Source organism: Loxodonta africana, chromosome 25 (genome assembly GCF_030014295.1).
Source record: "Loxodonta africana isolate mLoxAfr1 chromosome 25, mLoxAfr1.hap2, whole genome shotgun sequence".
NCBI lineage: Eukaryota > Metazoa > Chordata > Mammalia > Proboscidea > Elephantidae > Loxodonta > Loxodonta africana.
Window position 1 is genome coordinate 35,540,217 of NC_087366.1, and position 19,144 is coordinate 35,559,360.

Sequence of the window (19,144 nt, forward strand, 5' to 3'; positions counted from 1 at the left end):
CATCATGGCTGCTCACGATAGCAAGTAACATCAAGAACATACAAGGGCAACTTCTAGAAGCCATGTCTGCCAGAGACCTGGGGGTGTACAGGTGGATGTCACCTGAAACAGCTTGTATATGCCAAGCTCACCAACTGCCATCAAGTCAACACCCGCTCTTGGCGACCCCAGTGCGTCAGAGTAGAACTGCTCCATAAGGTTGTCAAAGACTGATTTTTCAGAAGCTGATCACCAGGACTTTCTTCCAAGGCTCCTCTTGGTAGACTTAAACCACCAGCCTTTTGGTTAGCAGCTGATTGCTAAATGTTTGCATACCCAGAAACTCCCAAGGTGCCCAAATAGGGAAGCCCTATTGCTCTAAAGTCACTCTCCACCTCTACCACTCCGCTGAGTTACCCTTAGGGGAGATGAGAAAGGCACCATACTGTAGAGTTACAATGTTGAGGCAGGAATCAAGATAGAGTTGCCAGGTCTGAAACTCTGGGTAAAGCCTTAACAACAACAACAAAACCCATCTTGACTCGCCATTGTACCTTCAGATTCCCTGCGGAGGTTAGAACCAAACTAATAGTTGGACCTTTGTGAGTGATGTGCCCACTGACCTTGGGTCTCTGGGGTCACACAAGACCTTGCATTCTGCTGGCCTGCAGGGATGGGGTAGGGTGTACTCTGTGATGCACTATAATGGGGTAGATGCCCCTCAGGACTCCGTGGTCACTCAGTGATTGTACCCACCAGTGAGGCAGTAAGAATGTCATTGCTTTTCAAAAAAGCATCATTGGCCAGAAGCTTGTGGCCCAGGCTAAGAGGGAGCAGCAAGGCAGTGCCTGCAGAGGCGAATGCTAGACCTGCCGCTGCAGCAAGAAACTGGGGCCTGTGCAGGAATGGAGCGTTCTCCACTTTGGGGGGAGTTTGGCCTGTGGACAGGGGCAGTGGGGCAAGAGCAGAAATCCCCTCAAATTTTGTTTTCCTGTGGCTGCTTTGCTTCTGTGGACTTTGCATTCTTTTTCTTCTCTTTTCTTCCCCCAAAAGAGACGTCCACAGAGCCAGATGAAATAACATCCTCTAGTTTTTTTTTTTTTAGACAATGACGACAAGTAGCCCTGGTGGCACAGTGGTTAAAACACTCAGCTGCTAACTGAAAGGTGGGCAGTTTGAACCCACCAGCCACTCTGCTGAAGAAAGATGTGGCAGCCTGCTTCCATTAAGGTTTACAGCCTTGGAAACCCTATGGGACAGTTCTACTCTGTGCTACCGGGTTGCTATGAGTCACAGTCCACTCGATGACAGTGGGTTTGGTTTGGTTTTTGTTAGAGTTTCTGGGGATGGAAAGTGGGGAGGAAAGGAGATACTGACTAATGCCCTGAAGCTGGCAAGAATTAAAGGAGTTTCTTAATTAAAAACCCATCGTCTGCTAACCAAAATTCAGCAGTTCAAATCCACTAGCCGCTCCTTGGAAACCCTGTGGAACAGCTCTACTCTGGGCTACAGGGTCACAATGAGTCGGAATCGACTCCAAGGCAGTGGGTTTGGATTGGTTAGTCGCTGAAGAAGTGTATGCCAGCAGTGGGGAGCTTTGCTTTTTCCTGATTCTCCCTGTAAGGCAACAATTTAGGACTTTGCTTAAGGAGGAGTAAACTTTTAATCCAAAGACACACATCCTCCCCTTTTGAACTTGTGGAAAACTAAACCTCCAATTCTCAGGGTCTGATCTTAGGAAGGAACCGGTCAGGGGGGTAGTGAAACGGCTCTGCCGTCCTGGCCGAGGCTGCGGTCCCAGCCAGTGCTCTGAGCTACCCCGAGCTGTGGTGGCTCTACTTCCCAAGGCGGGGGGTGGAGCAGGTGAGACCGGGTGGGAGCGGGAGCGGATTTGCATGTGACGTTGTAGTTTGCAGCAACCTCAAAGTCGGAGGCAGAGTGCGTGTGTCTGGAGTGTGGCTGCGCGGTGGCGGGGCTGGGCGAGGGGGGCCGCCGCTGCAGGGAGGAGCCGGCCCGCGAAGGCAGCGGGCGGCCGGGGCAGAGCCGGCCCGGCGGGGCGAGGGCCGAGCGCGCGCGCACCTTTCCAGCGAAGGAGCGCCCGCCGCCCTGGCTGAGAACCCGCAAGCAGGACTAAGCTCGGCCGGCCCCAGGATGTAGGCGATCGCTGGAGCATCTGCTGCGGGCGGAAGGCTCACCATGAAGAAGCACTCGGCCAGGGTAGCCCCGCTCAGCGCTTGCAATAGTCCGGTCCTTACCCTGACCAAAGTGGAAGGTAACGCGCCTTGCTTGGCCTGGGGACGCGGGGGACCTGGGAGCGTGCGGACGGTCCCTACATCCCAAGGCGCGATGCCGCCCCTCTGAACGCAGAGCCCGGGTCTCCGCTGGCAGCCGGGGCTGCCTGGCTGAGGCCAGGGTTGCTGGGACCCATTTTGCGCCCCCAAGAAAGCTTCCTGCAGTGCAACGCCCGGCGCGGCCTGCGTGGGCTGGGGAACTTGGCAGCGCCGGGGCTGTCGGCGCCCCCGAGACACGGGTGCGCTGCTGCGGGGCCTGGGAGGCTGCCCAGGGTGCCGGGGGAACGCAGCAGCTCTACCGTTTTCCCTTCTGGGGGGCAGCCCAACCCAATCACCCAGGACCCTCCGCTCTCTGTCCTGAGGCACTTGCCAGCTGGGTATGAGGGAACCCTCCGAAACTGACCAGTGCCCCCCCGCCCCCAATACACACTTAAATTGCCTGGGTTTGGGAGCATACACCCCTCCCTTCCCCCAGGCAGACCAGAGGGGGTGCTCAGGTTGGTGGAGACAGGAGAGAGCTGGGCAGTCTAAGGGAGACCGCTGCCTTGCCCACTCGGAAGCCTTCCCCAGCTCACAGGGAGAAATGACTGATGGCTCTGTGGGAACGGACAGGCAGGCACTGGTTCAGCATCTCCTCACGCTGGCTTCTCCTGTGCCTCTTCCTAGGAGACCGGAGAGGTGAGCTCCTTTTCCCAACAGCCAGCACCAGCCTGTAGTCACGTCCCTTCCCAGGCCCTTGAGAGGGAGCAGGAGGAGCTGTGAGAGGGCCCCAGAGTGTGTCCTTCCCTCCAGATCACCCCTCCTGGATGAAACCACCCCACCCAGGGGAGTGGAGGAAGGGCCAAAATGATAGAGAGCCAGGACTTCCCTGGTGGGTGAGAGGTTGCCCAACTCAGACTCAGCTTTCCCAACTCAGACTCCTGGAGTGAAGGGGACGCCGCTTTAGAATTGAGGGGACAGGGAGGGAGATTAGGGGTCAGAGAGAGACCAGTCTCATCCTAACCACCTCCTCCCAGGAGACAGAGATGGAATGACTGTCCTTCCAGCTGGCCCAGTGGCCAGGTGAGAATTGGAGAGAGGCAGATGTGAGGGGGAGAAGGCAGACCCACCTCAGACCCAAGAACCGCCATCCAGGCCCTGAGCTCCCTGGTTGCAAGCAGTGTGTGAGAGTGGCCTCGGCCTCTCAGAGAGGCTGGGCCTCTGCTGTCCACCTGGGACCTCTACACGATGACACCTGAGGACCCTGTATCCCACCTGTGAATTCCTGTTTGTTTCAATATGTCTAAGAACCAGTGAGAGCAAGACAGAGGCTAGCAAAGCAGTTGTGTGCTTTCAGCATAGGCCTTGCGCAAACGCCTGCTGATAGGCCTTGCACAAAAGCCTGCTGATAGCCATCCTGGTATTACCATCCCCATCCTGGGGGAACCCTGGTGGTGTAGTGGTTAAGTACTATGGCTGCCTGCTAACCAGAAGGTCAGCAATTCGAATCCACCAGGCGCTCCTTGGAAACTCTATGGGGCAGTTCTTCTCTGTTCTATACGGTCACTATGAGTCAGAATCGACTCGACGGCAACGGGTTTGGGTTTTTTGGTTTTGGGGACTGTGAGGCCCAGAGAGACAGAGACTTGCCTAAGACCTCACAGTTCTCAGGTGGTGAAGCAGGAATGGACTCCTGCTCTGATTCAGACCCAGGGTTTTTTTCTGAAGATCATTTTGCTCTGAAATACAGCCACCTGTTTCTCATGAGTTTCTGTCCTCAGGAGGTGGATGTGGCTGTCTCCTCCCCGCCCCCACACGAATCAGTAATGACTTGATAGCAGTCATCTACACCTGACCTTAGTGCATGTGCTACCTCTCCCAGGGGTGTTTGCATTTTCAAGTCTTCTTCCAGACAGTGGACAGAAGACTTTGGCCAGACGTATGTGCAAGCTGAGGGTGAGGGGCTGGGTAGGTATATCCCTGAGGTGAGCTGGAAGTGTCTGCTCATTTGTGGAAACCTCATGGGAAGTCACCCTAACCCTACCTTTTAAGGAAGGCGCATTGGATCTGCTCTCCAGCATCAGAGTCTCTCCTTCAGGCAGCCGCATCCCACCTTGGGTCCTGGCAAGACAAGGTTGGAGCCAAGTGGGGCTGGACAAGAAGAGTAAGGATACCTGTGCTGGACACTGTGACTTCAGAAGTGCCTTGGGAGGCAGTGAGTGAAGTGCCAGGCACAGAAACTCCCCTCTGGCCAAGCTTGGAGTTGGTGGTCAGGGACTAAAAATGGTGCCCCAGCTCCCTTAAGGTTACTGTCAGGGCAGCTCTGAGTCTCTCATTCACAGTGATAACCTCAGCGCTGCCTTCCCATGGGCTTCACTTTTTAATCAACATTTCCACATCAGTGTCTTTGGGTAATGGAAAGTATATTGTACTCAGGATGAGGATTGAGCTCTGTTACTTATTCAGTGTGACTTGTGTAAATTATACACTCTGAGCCTCAGTTCCCTCATCTGTAAAATGGAAATAATAACCTACCTCAACAGACTGTTGAATAATGCAGTGAGGCACAGGTATGTGACAAGCCCAGCAATTGCCTGACACATAGTAAATGCTTAATAAATGTCAACCAACCCTCTAGCCACGAGCTGTCTTGCTCTTTCAGCAAATTTTCTTGCTGCTCTCATAATATGAATCTGGGGACAGTATCTAAAAGTATCTGTAGAGTTCCAGCAGTACTGGAAAGCCCCCAGTTCCTTCTTTGCATAGGATAAGCCGTTGCTGTTGAGTTGACTCCAACTCATGGTGATCCTGTGTGTATCAGAGTAGAATTGTGCCCCATAGGGCTTTCAATGGCTGGCTTTTCAGAAGTAGATTGCCAGGCCTTTCTTCTGAGGCACCTCTGGGTGGACTCTAACTTCCAATCTTTCCATAGCAGCCAAGCACATTAACGGTTGGCACCATCCATGGTCTCCTTGCATAGGATTCATATATGCGTATCAGCAACAGTAAGTCTTCAGCTCTGAGCCTGGTAAACCTGCCTTCATATGCCTGTGCTCACATATAAATCTTCCTCTCTGCCTGTTTTTCTTTTCTTTTTCTTTCTTTTTTTTTTTTTGATGTGTTTTGTTCAGCTTGGCTTGTGGTCTATTTTCTGAAACTGTTTGCCTTGGAAGTGTTGAATCATTTTGTTTTGCCTTGGGTGTGCAGGCTGGTCCCCATACTGTGGTTGTTTTTGTGTGGATGGCAGACGGGCTACAGTGAGGAAACGCAGCCAGCAAAGAATCTTTATGAGCTGGTGGAGGGTGTCTTCTAAAGTGAAGCAAGGCAGCCCCGGCATACCGTACATATAAAACCAAAATAGAAAATGCAGTGCTTGATTGAGCACAACACAGGAAGATGGACAGGATGACTTCCTTTACTCAACAAATACTCCATCTGGGCCTACTCTGAGTCCTGTGTCGATTTAGGGAGGCCCCGGAAAAGCAAAAATGAACGCTACTAGCTCCATTCTCTGAAGGAAGTTCCAGCCTAGTAGGAAAGAGACACACAAACACAAATTATCGAGTTCCGGTACGGCACTAAGAACAACGTGTTTCAGGGGAGCTGAAGACTGAGCAATTGGAGGAGGCCTTCCTGAGGAGGAGGCTGGGGGATGTGAGGAGATGTGTCAGGCACAGAGCAGAGAGGGCTGTTCCAGGCAGGGAGAAGGGTGTGTGCACAGGTTTGCCCAGGAGGGTGAGGTGAGTACAGCTGGGCCTCAGATAGGGTTGAGGCTAGGAGCAGCTGAAGGTGTCTGTCATATCTGGCAGCATGCCATATTTCCATATCCTTTTCCTGGCTTTCTCATCAGAAGCAGACACTAACTATTGATCAGTAACACATCTCTAGCAGAGTAGTATTTCCTAAAACCCACTGCCGTCACGTCGATTCCAACTCGTAGCAACCCTATAGGACAGAGTAGAACTGCCCCACAGGGTTTCCAAGGAGTGGCTGGTGGATTCGAACTGCTGACATTTCGGTTAGCAGCTGAATGCTTAGCCATTGCGCCACCAGGGCTCCAGTATTTCCTGGGGTCATCTACATTCACAACCAGCTAATTCGTGTTCAATAAAACTGCGTTAGTTGGGAATTAGTAGTTGAGAACGGTACAATGAATTCCCCAAGAGGCAGGCAATAAGTCGTGCTGTGGAAAGAGGGAGGCCTTTAGAGTTCAATGGCCTGAGTTTAGTGCCAACATGCACGTTGACCCAAGTGGCTTTGGCTAATGATTGAAGCTCTGCAGAACTCTGTCTTCTCATATGAAAATGGAGGTGACAAAATGCCCTTCTTAAAAATGAGTATAATAGTGTTTGCTGAGGGTCTACCATGTTGCAGGCACTGTGCAGGGGGAAGGCTGTTACGTTATTTCTAATATTCCCAAAGGAAGTGTAGGCATTGGTACCCCAAGTTACAGATGAGAAAACTGAGGCTTAGAGAAGTCACTCAAAACAAGGTCATCCAGTTAGAAAGCAAGTGTGCTAGACTTCAAACACTTAACTGCCTGGTTCCAAAATGTTGCAAGCCCTTTTCACAACTGCATTTCAGTTGAGTAGCAGTGAGAATTAAGAGCTCTGATGGCACAGTGGTTAATCCTTCAGCTGCTAACCAAAAGGTCAGCTGTTCGAACCCATCAGCCACTCCCACGAGAGAAAAATGTGGCAGTTTGCTTTTGTAAAGATTACAGCCTTGGAAACCCTATGGGGTAGTTCTACTTTGTCCTATAGGGTCGCTATGAGTCAGAATTGACTCAGTGGCAACGGGAATGGGTGGCAGTTCGAACCCATCAGCAGTACTGTGAGACAAAAAAAAAACCTCTCATAAAGATTACAGCCTAGGAGACCCTATGGGACAGCTCTAGTCTGTCCTAGAGGGTCACTGTGAGTTGAAATCAACTTGACGGCACACAACAACAAAGCACTGAGAGTTACATGAGACTTTGACATTTCAAAAGGGTCCCTGGGTAGCACAAATGGTTTGTGCTTCTCTACTAACTGAAAGATTGGCAGTTTGAACCCACCCAACGTCACCACAGAACAAGGGCCTGAAAATCCGTTTCCATAAAGATGACAGCCAAGAAAACCCTATGGAGCAGTTCTACTCTGTAATACATGGTATTGTCAAGAGTCAGAGTTAACTCGATGGCAACAGGTTTGGCATTTTGTAGGTGCTCAATAAGTGTTAGTTCCCTAAAACTCCTACCACAATATGATTTGGCCTGGACCTCAGCAGGGGCTCGCCAGTGCTATTGGCAATATCCTGTGCCTCTGTTTCAGGGAAGTCAGCTGCCCAAAAAGCAGGTCTGGCTACTTTGTTTCTGTGGTCCTGGGGTCCTCAATTATTATGTATTGGAGACCGAGTGTTGTTGGTCCAATCTGAGAGCAGTAACGAGAACTACACTGCCAAAGAATTCCCAGGCCCCAAAATATTGCACTGGTTGGTTTGCTATAGACCTGAAACTTCAATGACAAAAGTCATTTGAGTATTAATCAAATATGTTGCCTAATATGTGCAACAGATTGAACCCGATGTTATTGGGGTTGCTAAAAAGAGTAAGATAGAATCCTTGACCCAACAGAACTTCCAAACCAGTTAGCTAGGTCAGAAATGCACATAAACAGTGGCCATATGTTGGAATAGATTTTTTTTTTTTTTAATCCATGAAAGGAGTATAAAATAAGTGCTGCACTTCAGCAGAGAGCCAGCCACTATGGCTGGGACCCAGATGGCTGATATGCAGCGCTCTTGCCACCTCATCTAACAGGCCACTCTTTCCCGTGAAGCCTGGGTGTGGCCTCAATATCTTCCTCTTCGCAAGACTCCAGGGATAACTATACATTCATTGGAACTGACTTTCCTGGGAACACATCAAGGAAGCAGGTGAAGGATGGTGCATCTGCCCTCAGCTATCAGAGGTGGGGGTAAGACCACAGCATTCCTGGTGGAGGAGGCTCCGTGGACAAAGGTACAGAGGTTGGTGAGTGTGGCACTTGATGAAGACCGTGGGCATGGTCTAATGTGGCTGGAGCTCAGGTTTCCTAAAGAAGTAAGGCAGAGGAGGGCAAAGTTGTAAGGCAGACCGAGGCCAGACTCTAAGGCATCCTCAATACTGGACTTGGAAGAATGGATTGAAATGGGTAGTGGGGTGGGGGGTGGGGGAGGTGCATAGAAGAATAGAAAAACATCATCCAAGTCTAAGAAAAATAAGGCAGACATGTATTACAGGGATGTTCAAACTGGATCATGACTCTTTCATAGTGACAATAATTTTCTTTTTTTTTTAAATAAAGGAATTGGGATAGTATCAAAAATACCAAAGTGTATCACACGTAATAAGGGTCAGTGTTGATCTGTGACACTTTTTTTCTCAGATGTGTGTGTGTGTGTGTATATGCATGTGTGTGTGTATGTGCCATATTGAGGGTCACAGTCGAAGCCACTGCAGTAGCCAGGCATGGGACACTGATGAGAAACATGGCAGTTGACATGGCTTCATGTTTGCCATGTGTCTTCTCCTAGACTGTCTCCTCATGTCTTCACGGCACCCCCACGCAGTGGGTCCTGGCATTATTCTCACTGTGCAGGTGAGAAAGTGGAATACAAGGCAAGTAACTTATTCTATGAGATAACTGCTACGTGGAAGGCTTATATGGTCACCACTTCCCACCTTATAGGCAGGATGAGGACAGGACAGAAGATGAATCAAGAGGTCATAGTGACAGAGTATCAAGTCAGAGAGCCCGACCAATGGGGGACTGGAGATGCCATTCGCAGAAGCAGCAAAGATAGTAGGGAAAATACAAACTGTGAGGGAGAGAGTAGGAAGTCAAGTTTAGACAAGGTGGGTTGGAGGCCAGTGCAGGTGTCTGGCTGGCAAGGAGGTGGGAGAGAGGGGAGGCAAGGGGGGAGAGGATGGCCCCACAGGGATGGTGGTGAGCATATGCTTGAGGATGACCGCATATACTTAGGGACAAGGGAGACAGAAGAGAAATCTAAACGGCTGATCCACAGAAGGAGAGGAAAGCCTAGATAATACAGCGTCATGGAAACCAAGAAAGAGAGAGCGTAATGTGGTATCAGATGCAACTGAGACCGGGCGAGTTTGTAGAAATAGTGGAAAGTGTTGTTGGGGGCCAGCTTGCCAGGGGTGTGTGTTTGGTGAGGGAGGGGAAATAGCAAGTGCAAGGCATGGTTGAAAGTGTTTGGCAGTGGGCAGGGGGGGTTACTCTATCATAAGGGAGAGGGACATGGGTGTCTTTTAACCCAGAGGGAGGAAGCAGGACAGACCTGGGGCTGCCCCAAGAGAAGGGGGATTGATGCAGTAATGGCCTGGGGAGGAAGAGGGGCTTGAGAGGAAAGCACAGCATGAAAAAGAAGACAGCTTTGAAAGAAAAAAAAAAAAAAAGAAGGGGACGAGAAAATGGGCAAAGACACAGAGAAATGTGGAGATGCGGAGGAGGGAGACCAAGAGAGTCCAAAGGAGGAGGTGGGATCGTCTGCTGAAAGCAATGCATGGGGAAGGAAGGCTTGGAGAGGTGGGAAAGGGAAAGAAGAGCTATATTGGGAGAGCCAAGAAGCAATTTAATTCTTAAAAGCCTTTTTGGCGAGTGATACATGCTCACTGTTACGACATTGGGTGACTTGGGAGAGGGGTTAGAGGGAAGAACACTGACGTAGGTGTCAACACACTCAGGTTCACTTCCTCCTCCCCACTCACTAATGAATACATTGGTCATGTCACCTTACCTTTTGAGCCTGGGCTTCTCTTTCTAAACAAAAACAGGGATTGGAATAGATCTTCCATGGGCTCTTTCTGGCAGGAACATTCTATGACTCTATTAAGTAGCTTCCTCATTAGCTGAGATTGGTTTATCTGATTAAAAGCCTTTAGTCATTATTGTCAGACAGCAGAACTTAAAGGACAGTGAGGAGTTTGGCGTGTGCAGGCCCATGTGTGTACGTGCACGTGTAAGCACGTGCACTCCCAGGGGAAGATTTTGCGTTTGAACAGGGGTACAAAGTCCAACGACGTGAGGACAACGCACCCTGTGCATCTGCGGCAGCAGGCAGCCACAGGATGCAGGGCAGGGCCTCTAGACTCTGGCAAGACCTCAAGAAGAAGCTATGTAACCTCACAGCTTCCTGGGGCTTGCCCCAGTATTTTCCCATTACAACGTCACCCCCTGAGGATTAGCTTAGCCACAGCACCCTCAGCTGAAGCACAGAGGCACTTACCCGTGGGTAGAAGATCATAGCCTGGGGAGCTGGGGGGAGGAGTAGCAGGCCAACCCCACCTTGGTTCTTAACAGATCAAGTTTAGTCCTGCCTTATTAACACACAGGGATCTAGTGAGAACTGAGGGTGTATTTTAGAAGACAGTATTTTGCTCATCAAGATAAGTTGTGTAATAAGTTTGCCCTATTCTCTGCCTCATTTTCCTCTGATATTCTGTGCAACTAGAACACTTGCCTCTTCTGATCAGAGGGCCAGAGGTGTCTCCCCACCTGACAGCTGCCTTGATGCTGCTCATGACGAGGCCAGGCCTGGCTGGCCCATACACAGGGTGGTACCCCAGGGCATCCCTTCCTGAGGGCCCCACAGATGGCAGGAGTAGATGCCACTGTGCCTGGCAGGGCACTGGACTTATGCATACTCTCCCCTCCTGTGAAGATGGCTTTCTCAATGAGTTCCCAACAGCCTCAACCGCAGCCACGTAGAAGTCCAAGGACCTGGAGATGCTACCTTTAGAAAAGGACCAACATCAGAAAATGGGAGGGCGTGTGTTTGTCTGTGTTTGTATGCAGGCCATTAAAACCCAAACCCTTCGCCGTCAAGTTGACTCAGACTCATAGTAACCCTATGGGACAGAGCAGAACTGTCCCCATAGCATTTTCAAGGAGCGGCTTGTGGATTTGAACTGCTGACCTTTTGGTTAGGAGCTGAGCACTTAACCACTCTGCCACCAGTGCTTCCTGAAGGTCATTAGCAAAGCCAAAATCTCACTGGATCTGCAAGAGTAGCAGGGACGGATTACTCAATAAGCAAGGTACGCATGGGCTTCCTTGTGCTTACTACTAATTCACAGGTGAAATTCTGCACTACAGAAAAACAGGTGAAATTTTGCACTACAGAATAGTAAATAAGCACAAGGAAGCCCATTCATACCTTACTGTGAACCCGTGCATACCTTGCTTACTGTTTAATCCATGCCTGAAGCGGAGTGCCAACTGTGTACATAGAGAAGCGATATGTCTGGGCCAGGGAAAGGGTGGAATCTGGGAGGCTCACAGGCCGTGACTAGCAGGGGCAGGAGTATTAGAACTGATCCTCTTAAGCTCAGATGTTTTAGCCCACATATTGAAGCACAGTACTCTGCTCCCCTCCCTCCAGGGAGCAGACGTTGGCTCTTTACCCCAAGGCGAAACAGCTTGATGTGTAGCTTAGCTGCATTCAATTTTGGAGGCATTAGAGCTCTTTCAGGGTATGGAGAGTGGGGTGGTCAATGTCTGTACAGTTGCCTATTTACTGAGTCAGCGGTGATGGCAGAGAAGAGGCGGGACCTGGGCTTCTGGCACCAGGACTCGGGCCAGCACTCATGATGCATCTCCAGTAGGGTAGGACTTCAGGAGGCTCTCAGAGATGCTCCCTCATGTTCCCCCAAAAGCAGCCTTCATTTCCCTCTCAATTCTAAGTCCTCATCAAGGAAATAATTTCCCCATGCAAAATACTAAATTTGTTTTTGAAAGTAACCTTGTAGCTGCCATGTTTTCTCTGATCTCTACATGATGCCTCCAAGGAATCACTTTACAACAAAAGCTTAAGCAATTCACAGGAGGCAAACAAATATGACATAGTATCTAATATTTCTAATCTCATAACCAAAGACAAGCATTTCATCTTCCAACAGGTTTTCAAAATAAATGCTCTGTCACCTGCAGCTTGTCATCCATCTCCTGAACAAAACGATTCCTGGTCCTGCGCCATCCTCATGATTGCTTGCAGAAAAGACCGTTGTGATCCACAGGGCTTTCATCAGCTGATTAACAGAAGTGGCTCACTAGGCCTTTCTTCCTGCTCTGTCTTAGTCTGGAAGCCCCTGTGAAATTTGTTCAGCATCATAGCAACACACAAGTCTCCACTGATGGACAGGTAGTGGTTGTGCTGAGGTGCATTGACTAGGATTCAAGCCCAGTCTTCCCTGTGGAAGGTGAGAGAATTCTACCACTGAACCGTTACTGCCTCTAAATAAACATAAAGGCAGACAATTCATCTAAAATTAATTTTCTCAAGGGAAAACAGACAGCTCATGAGACTACTTGCATTGGTCCCAAATGGAGTTGGCAACTAAACTAGACCTCAACTCACCTGTTATTAGCTGGAGTTTCCTTCTGCTAAGTAGCCCTTGCCTCTAGGCACTGCTTCTGCTTTATGAAAGAGTGGGAAATGCTTTTTAAACACCTGGTATGAGACAAAGATTGAGTTTTTTGGCAAGTGGTAGAACTGATGCCAAAAAAGAATTGATGCCAAAAAAGAATTGATATGTGTTCAACCGTTCCAGGAGGTAGCATATGATCAAGAACTAATGGTACTGAAGGAAGAAGTCCAAGCTTCATTGAATGCATCGGTGAAAAACAAGGCTCCAGGAATTGAAATACCAATTGAGATGTTTCAACAAACAGGTGTATTGCTGGAGGTGCTCATTCATCTATGCCAAGAAATTTCGAAGACCTGGCCAACCGACTGGAAGAGAGCCGTATTTATGCCCATTACAAGAAAGGTGATCCAACAGAATGCAGAAATTATCAAACAGTATCATTCATATCACACGTAAGTAAAATTTTGCTGAAGATAGTTCAAAAACAGTTACAGCTATACATCAGCAGAAAACTACTAGAAATTCAAGCTGGATTCAGAAGGGGATGTGGAACCAGGAATATCATTGCTGTTGTCAGATGGATCTTAGCTGAGAGCAAAGAATACCAGAGAGAAGTTTACCTGTGTTTTATTGACTATGCAAAGGCATTTGACCATGTGGATCATAACAAATTATGGATAACATTGTGAAGAATGAGAATTCCAGAACACTTAATTGTGCTCATGAGGAAACTGTACTTAGACCAAGAGGCAGTCTTATAAACAGAACAGGGGGATATTGCGTCGTTTAAAACCAGGAAAGGTGTGTGTCACAGTTATAGCCTTTCACCATACTTATTCAATCTGTATGCTGAGCAAATAATCCAAGAAGCTGGACTATATGAAGAAGAACATGGCATCAGGATTGGAGGAAGAGTCATCAACAGCCTGCGATATGCAGATTGCACGACCTTGTTTGCTGAAATCAAAGAGGATTTGAAGCACTTACTAATGGAGATCAAAGACCACAGCCTTCAGTAGGGATTACACCTCAAAATAAAGAAAACAAAAATCCTCACAACTGGACCAATAAGCAACATAATGATAAATGGAGAAAATATTGAAGTTGTTAAGGATTTCATTTTACTTGGATCCACAATCAACACCCATGGAAGCAGCAGCCAAGAAATCAGATTACATATTACATTGGCCAAATCTGCTGCCAAAGACCTCTTTGAAGTGTTGAAAAGCAAAGATGTCGCTTTGAGGACTAAGGTGTGCCTGACTCAAGCCATGGTATTTTCAGTTGCCTCATACGCATGCAAAAGCTGGACAGTAAATAAGGAAAACCGAAGAAGAATTGATGCCTTTGAATTATGGTGTTGGTGAAGAATATTGAATATAATACCATGGACTGCCGGAACGAACAAGTCTGTCTTGGAAGAAATACAACCGGGGTGCTCCTTGGAAGTGAGGATGGCGAGACTTTATCTCACTTACTTTGGACATTTTATCGGGAGAGACCAGTCCCTGGAGAAGGACACCGTCCTTTTTACTGACCCTCTTACCTTACTCATGCCATGGAGTACCCATTTTGTCCAAGAGAAAAAATTCCCTCTCCCCCTACAACCGCACGCACATACCAAACTTCCTCCAAAATGCTCAATGGAAGCAGCTCTAGCAACAGAAGTGGGGAGGGCCCTCCTGTTCCCCAGCATTTCTGAGTGAACTGAGCAGCGTAAACAGAGCATTCATCGGTGACACAGCTACAGGGAGATGCTTGACTCTGCAGTTACAGGATCTGTCAGCACAACCATTGGGCCAGAGTGTATAGTCTACTTTGCATGGCTCCCAGAACTGCTGGTTAAAGTACAGGATTAGAACTTAAGGTACAAGAAGATCATAAACAAAGGGCTTGTTTGCAGGGAGCAGGTATGTGAGGAGGACATATAGTATTGCTAGTAGCAACGGAGCTAGGGCAGGAAAGAGCTGGAAGCTAATTTGGCATTGATTTCTTTGAGACAATCTGCACAGCCTTTTTCAGTGGTAATAGAAGAGTGAAATCAAACATAGGAATTGCTTGACCTGCAATTTATGAGGGGGGAAGTAAACAAAATTTCCTGCACTTGAAGTAGACTTGAGAGGCTTTTGATAAGAGATGCTGCCCTCCTCATTGTAATTCTTTCTGTGTGAAAGCCTCTTGGATCTCTCCAGAGCATAAACTGAAGAGCTCATGGAAAACTAGCTTGGACTTGGCAAATTAGATGATGCGTGGAGTGGAACACATTTACCACATTTCCGATAGTGGGGAATAAAAATGTCTGCTAACCAAATTTATTATGTAGCTCCATATATATTCCACTAATTGTATCCCGTTGTTATGGACATTGGGGCTTTCACTTCCTAAATAAAGTAGGGCCAACATCTGAATTTGCTCCAATGCCTTCAGCCAATCTAGCAGTTTCTCTCAATACATGTCCAACAAAGCAAGGCTTGAGGTGGAGGAAGGTATTGGGGTAAGGGTTGCATAAGGAGGTGACAGTGGATTTCGGTCTCCCCATCTTCTTTCCTGTCCTTCTATCAGTTGCTGTCTTAGTTACCTAGTGCTACTATAAGAGAAATACCACAAGTGGGTGGCTTTAACAAAGAAAAATTTATTCTTTCACAGTCTAGGAGGCTAGAAGTCCGAATTAAGGGTGCCAGCTCCAGGGGAAGGCTTTCTGTCAGCTCTGAAGGAAGGTGCTTGTCATCAATCTTCCCCTGGTCTAGGAGTTTCACAGCACATGGACCCAAGTCCAAAGGACTTGCTTTACTCCTGGCACTACTTTCTTGGTGCTATGAGGTCCTCTGTCTCTCTACTTGCTTCTCTTTCATATCTCTTAAAGAGAGTGATTGACTCAAGATAGTCTAATCTTGTAGATTGAGTTCTGCCTCATTAACATAACTGCCTCTAATCCCACCTCATTAACATCACAGAGTAGGATTTACAACACATAAGAAAATCACATCAGATGACAAAGTGGTGGACAATCACACAATATTGGGAATCATGGCCTAGCCAAGTTGCCACACATTTTGGGGGACACAGTTCAATCCATAAAAAAAAAATCTCTGACTCGTGGCAACCCCATGTGTGTCAGAGTAGAACTATGCTCCACGGGGTTTTCAATAGCTGGCTTTTTGGAAGTAGATCACTAGGCCTTGCTGCCAAGGTGCCTCTGGGTGGACTTGAACCTCCAATCTTTCAGTTAGCAGCCGAGCATATGAACTGTTTGCACCACTCTGAGACTGCCTGCCCCTCTACAGATCCTGTGTATTTCCAACCTGCACCTCTGTTCCTTTTGCTTAGAGCCAATTTATCCTTCAAAGCCCAGGCCAAGCTTCTGAGTCCAATTCTTTTGACTATTATGACAGTCTGTGCTGATCATTCTCTTATTGGAATTCCTGTTATATTCTAGCTCTTTCGGTGTTGCACATAATTGTTCTGTTTTATCACACCCAGATTGACTGTACGCTCCTGAAGAACAGTAATTGTGTTTTATATTTATTTACTGATGGCCCAGAGCTCTTAGCCCAGGGCAGACACTTGCTCTCTGCCTGGCTGATTGAAGTGCTCCTGGGATGCATGCACTGGACACAGCCCTGTGAGGTTTATAAAATTCATGCCATTATGTATTAAGGTAAAAAAATAAAATGCAGGATGAAAACATAATGCAATCCCAATTTTGCTGGGTGAGTGAATATATAAGTATATCCGTGTGTGGTGGTGGTACAGATATGATGTGTGTGTGTGTGTGTGTGTGTGGTGTGTGCATGAGTGTGATGTGTGGTATATGAGTATGTGTGTTGTGAGTGTGGTGTGTGTATGGCACAATGTGTGTGCCTAGGGGTGCCTATATGTGAGTATATGTGTGTTGTAAGTAAGGGTGTGCTATGTGTGTGAATAAGTATAGGTATGGTGTGAATGTATGTGGGTATGGTGTGTGTGCATGTGTGTGAGTGTAGTGGGTGTGGTGAATGTTGTGAGTGTATGTGTGTGTGTGTGACATGAAGACAAATAAGACTGGAGAAGGTACAGCAAAATATTAACAGTGATATCTCTGGTTGATAAGCTTGTTGTTGTTGTTAGGTGCCGTCAGGTCGATTCTGACTCTTATTGACCCTATAGGACAGAGTAGGACTGCCCCATAGGGTTTCCAAGGAGCGGCTGGTGGATTTGAACTGCCAACCCTTTGGTTAGCAGCTGAGCTCTTAACCACTATGCCACCAGGGCTCCGATGGGTAAGATTATGGATTGCTTTTTCTTTATGCTATTTTGTACATTTTGAAAGTATTTGTAAAGAACATTTGTAAGTTCACATGAGGTAGGAGGTGAACTTCGGAGTACTAAGTGAGGTAATGAGATTGATATTAAGTGGTTGTTATTATTATAGGAGGCTCAGCGAAGTGAAATGAGAGGCTTGCACCGAATCAGATTTGGTTGGTTTTGACGACAGTGTTTCCCAAAGTGTGTTCCAAGAGACAGTTGGCCTACTACAAGGTGTTACACATTTAAAGAATTTGAGAAGCGCCGCATTCTGTAGCTGCCTCTTGAAAAGTCACTCTGTCCTTTAGGCCCGAATATTCCTATCTTTGTTCTACCTAGTGTTTTCCAAACATAACTGACCGTAGAATCCTTTTTTTCTTATAATGCCTGTTAGCTGCGTTACTTTTTGAGAAACATTGTTCTATCTTCTATATTAATCATTCTTTTTAAATAATAGATTATTGATTTTAGTTTCAAATGTCTTTAATTTGTTTGTGTACTGTTAATATTTCCTTTGGTTAATGATACAGAGTGGTTACAAAGTTAGAGAATAACTCCTTTAATCCGAGCCCATAGGAGCATTTTAGCAATGCGAAATTACATGATTCAGTGACTTTTCTCCTGAATTGTAATAGCTATGCAGAATCAATCATGGCTTAGTTCTTTAAAGTTTTAAGATGTTATTTGCCATCATGAAAACACTAAATGAAGAAACATGTTGTGAACCTGAATTTATTCCATCCCCTTGGGAGTTCATTCTCAAGAGGGAAAGTAGCACTGTAAAACTGCATTTCATTTTGACAGGGGCTTTTTGTTTCAACTCCACAATTATCTTTTCAGTACGAGTTTTTGGCAGCGCTGCTGATAGTTGGGACACTCCCTGACCCCCAACAGTCCTTGCAAATTATCCAAATAATGAAAGGTTGCAGAGGCTAACCTGAAATGGCAGGTGATCGGTGTGTACACTGAAACGTGTTTGCTCTGTTTGAAATGGAATTTGTCTTAAATTGTGGGAACTCACTGTGGGCAAAATCAAGGCAGGGCGTATGCAAAAGGATGGGAATCTGTCTTGCTTTTAACCCTCCTCGGCTTCCCCCTGCCCTTAGCCTAGGCTGTCTAGCTTGTATGAAGCTCAAAGGAGGTTAAATATTTGGTTTTCCCAAGCCTTTCCAACTAGGATATGCACACATGAAAAGTAAGAGAACTGGGGAGATTAACTATTAATAACGGAGGTAATGAAGTGCAATATGTTGTTGTTGTTAGTTGCCATCAAGTCAGCTCCAACTCATGGCGACCGTCTATGTGAAATGTTGCCTGGTCCTATGTCATCCTCATGATTATTGGTATGCTAGAGTTCATTATTGCAGCTAGTGTGTCAATCCATCTCATTAAGGGTTTCCCTCATTTTCACTGGCCCTTTACCAACCATGATATCCTTTTCTAGAGACTGGTCTTTTCTGATGACATATACAAACTAAGCAAGTCGAAGTCTCACCATCCTCACTTATTTTTTATCGTGCTTTAAGTGAAAGTTTACAAACCAAGTCAGTCTCTCACACAAAAATTTATATACACCTTGCTATGTACTCCTAGCTTCTTTCCCCCAATGAGACAGCACACTCCCTGTCTCTACCCTGTATTCCCTGTGTCCATTCAGCCAGCTTCTGCCCCCTCTGCCTTCTCAACTCCCCTCCAGACAGGAGCTGCCCACATAGTCTCATGTGTCTACTTGAGCCAAGAAGCTCACTCCTCACCAGTATCATTTTCTATCTTGCAGTCCAGTCCAATCCCTATCTGAAGAGTTGGCTCTGGGAATGGCTCCAGTCTTGGGCTGACAGAAGGTCTGGGGACCATGACCTCTGTAGTCCTTCTAGTCTCAGTCAGACCATTAAGTCTGGTCTTTTTATGAGAATTTGAGGTCTGCATCACACTGCTCTCCTGCTCCATCAGGGATTCTCTGTTGTTTTCCTTGTCAGGGCAGTTATCGGTTGTAGTTCTTCTGGTCTCAGGCTGATGTAGTCTCTGATTTATGTGGCCCTTTTTCTCTCTTTCACCATCCTCACTTTTAAGGAACATTCTGGTTGTATTTCTTCTAAAACTGATTTGTTCATTCTTTTGGTAGTCCATGGTATAATCAATATTTAACCATTGTTCGAACGCATCAATTCTTCTGTCTTCCTTTTTCACTATCCAACTTTTG

General features: G+C 47.2%; 1 protein-coding gene across 1 annotated transcript in view; it reads left to right on the forward strand.

Annotated features, from left to right (window-relative positions):
- Positions 1 to 2,073: 2,073 nt before the first annotated feature.
- The window catches only part of SLC35F3 (solute carrier family 35 member F3), a 129,591-nt gene continuing 112,520 nt past the window's right edge, over positions 2,074 to 19,144 (forward strand). Inside the window, exon 1 of the mRNA XM_064276679.1 lies at positions 2,074 to 2,251. Within this exon, the coding sequence (XP_064132749.1) occupies positions 2,176 to 2,251 (76 nt within the window). The 5' untranslated portion in view covers positions 2,074 to 2,175. The remainder of the gene's footprint in view (positions 2,252 to 19,144) is intronic.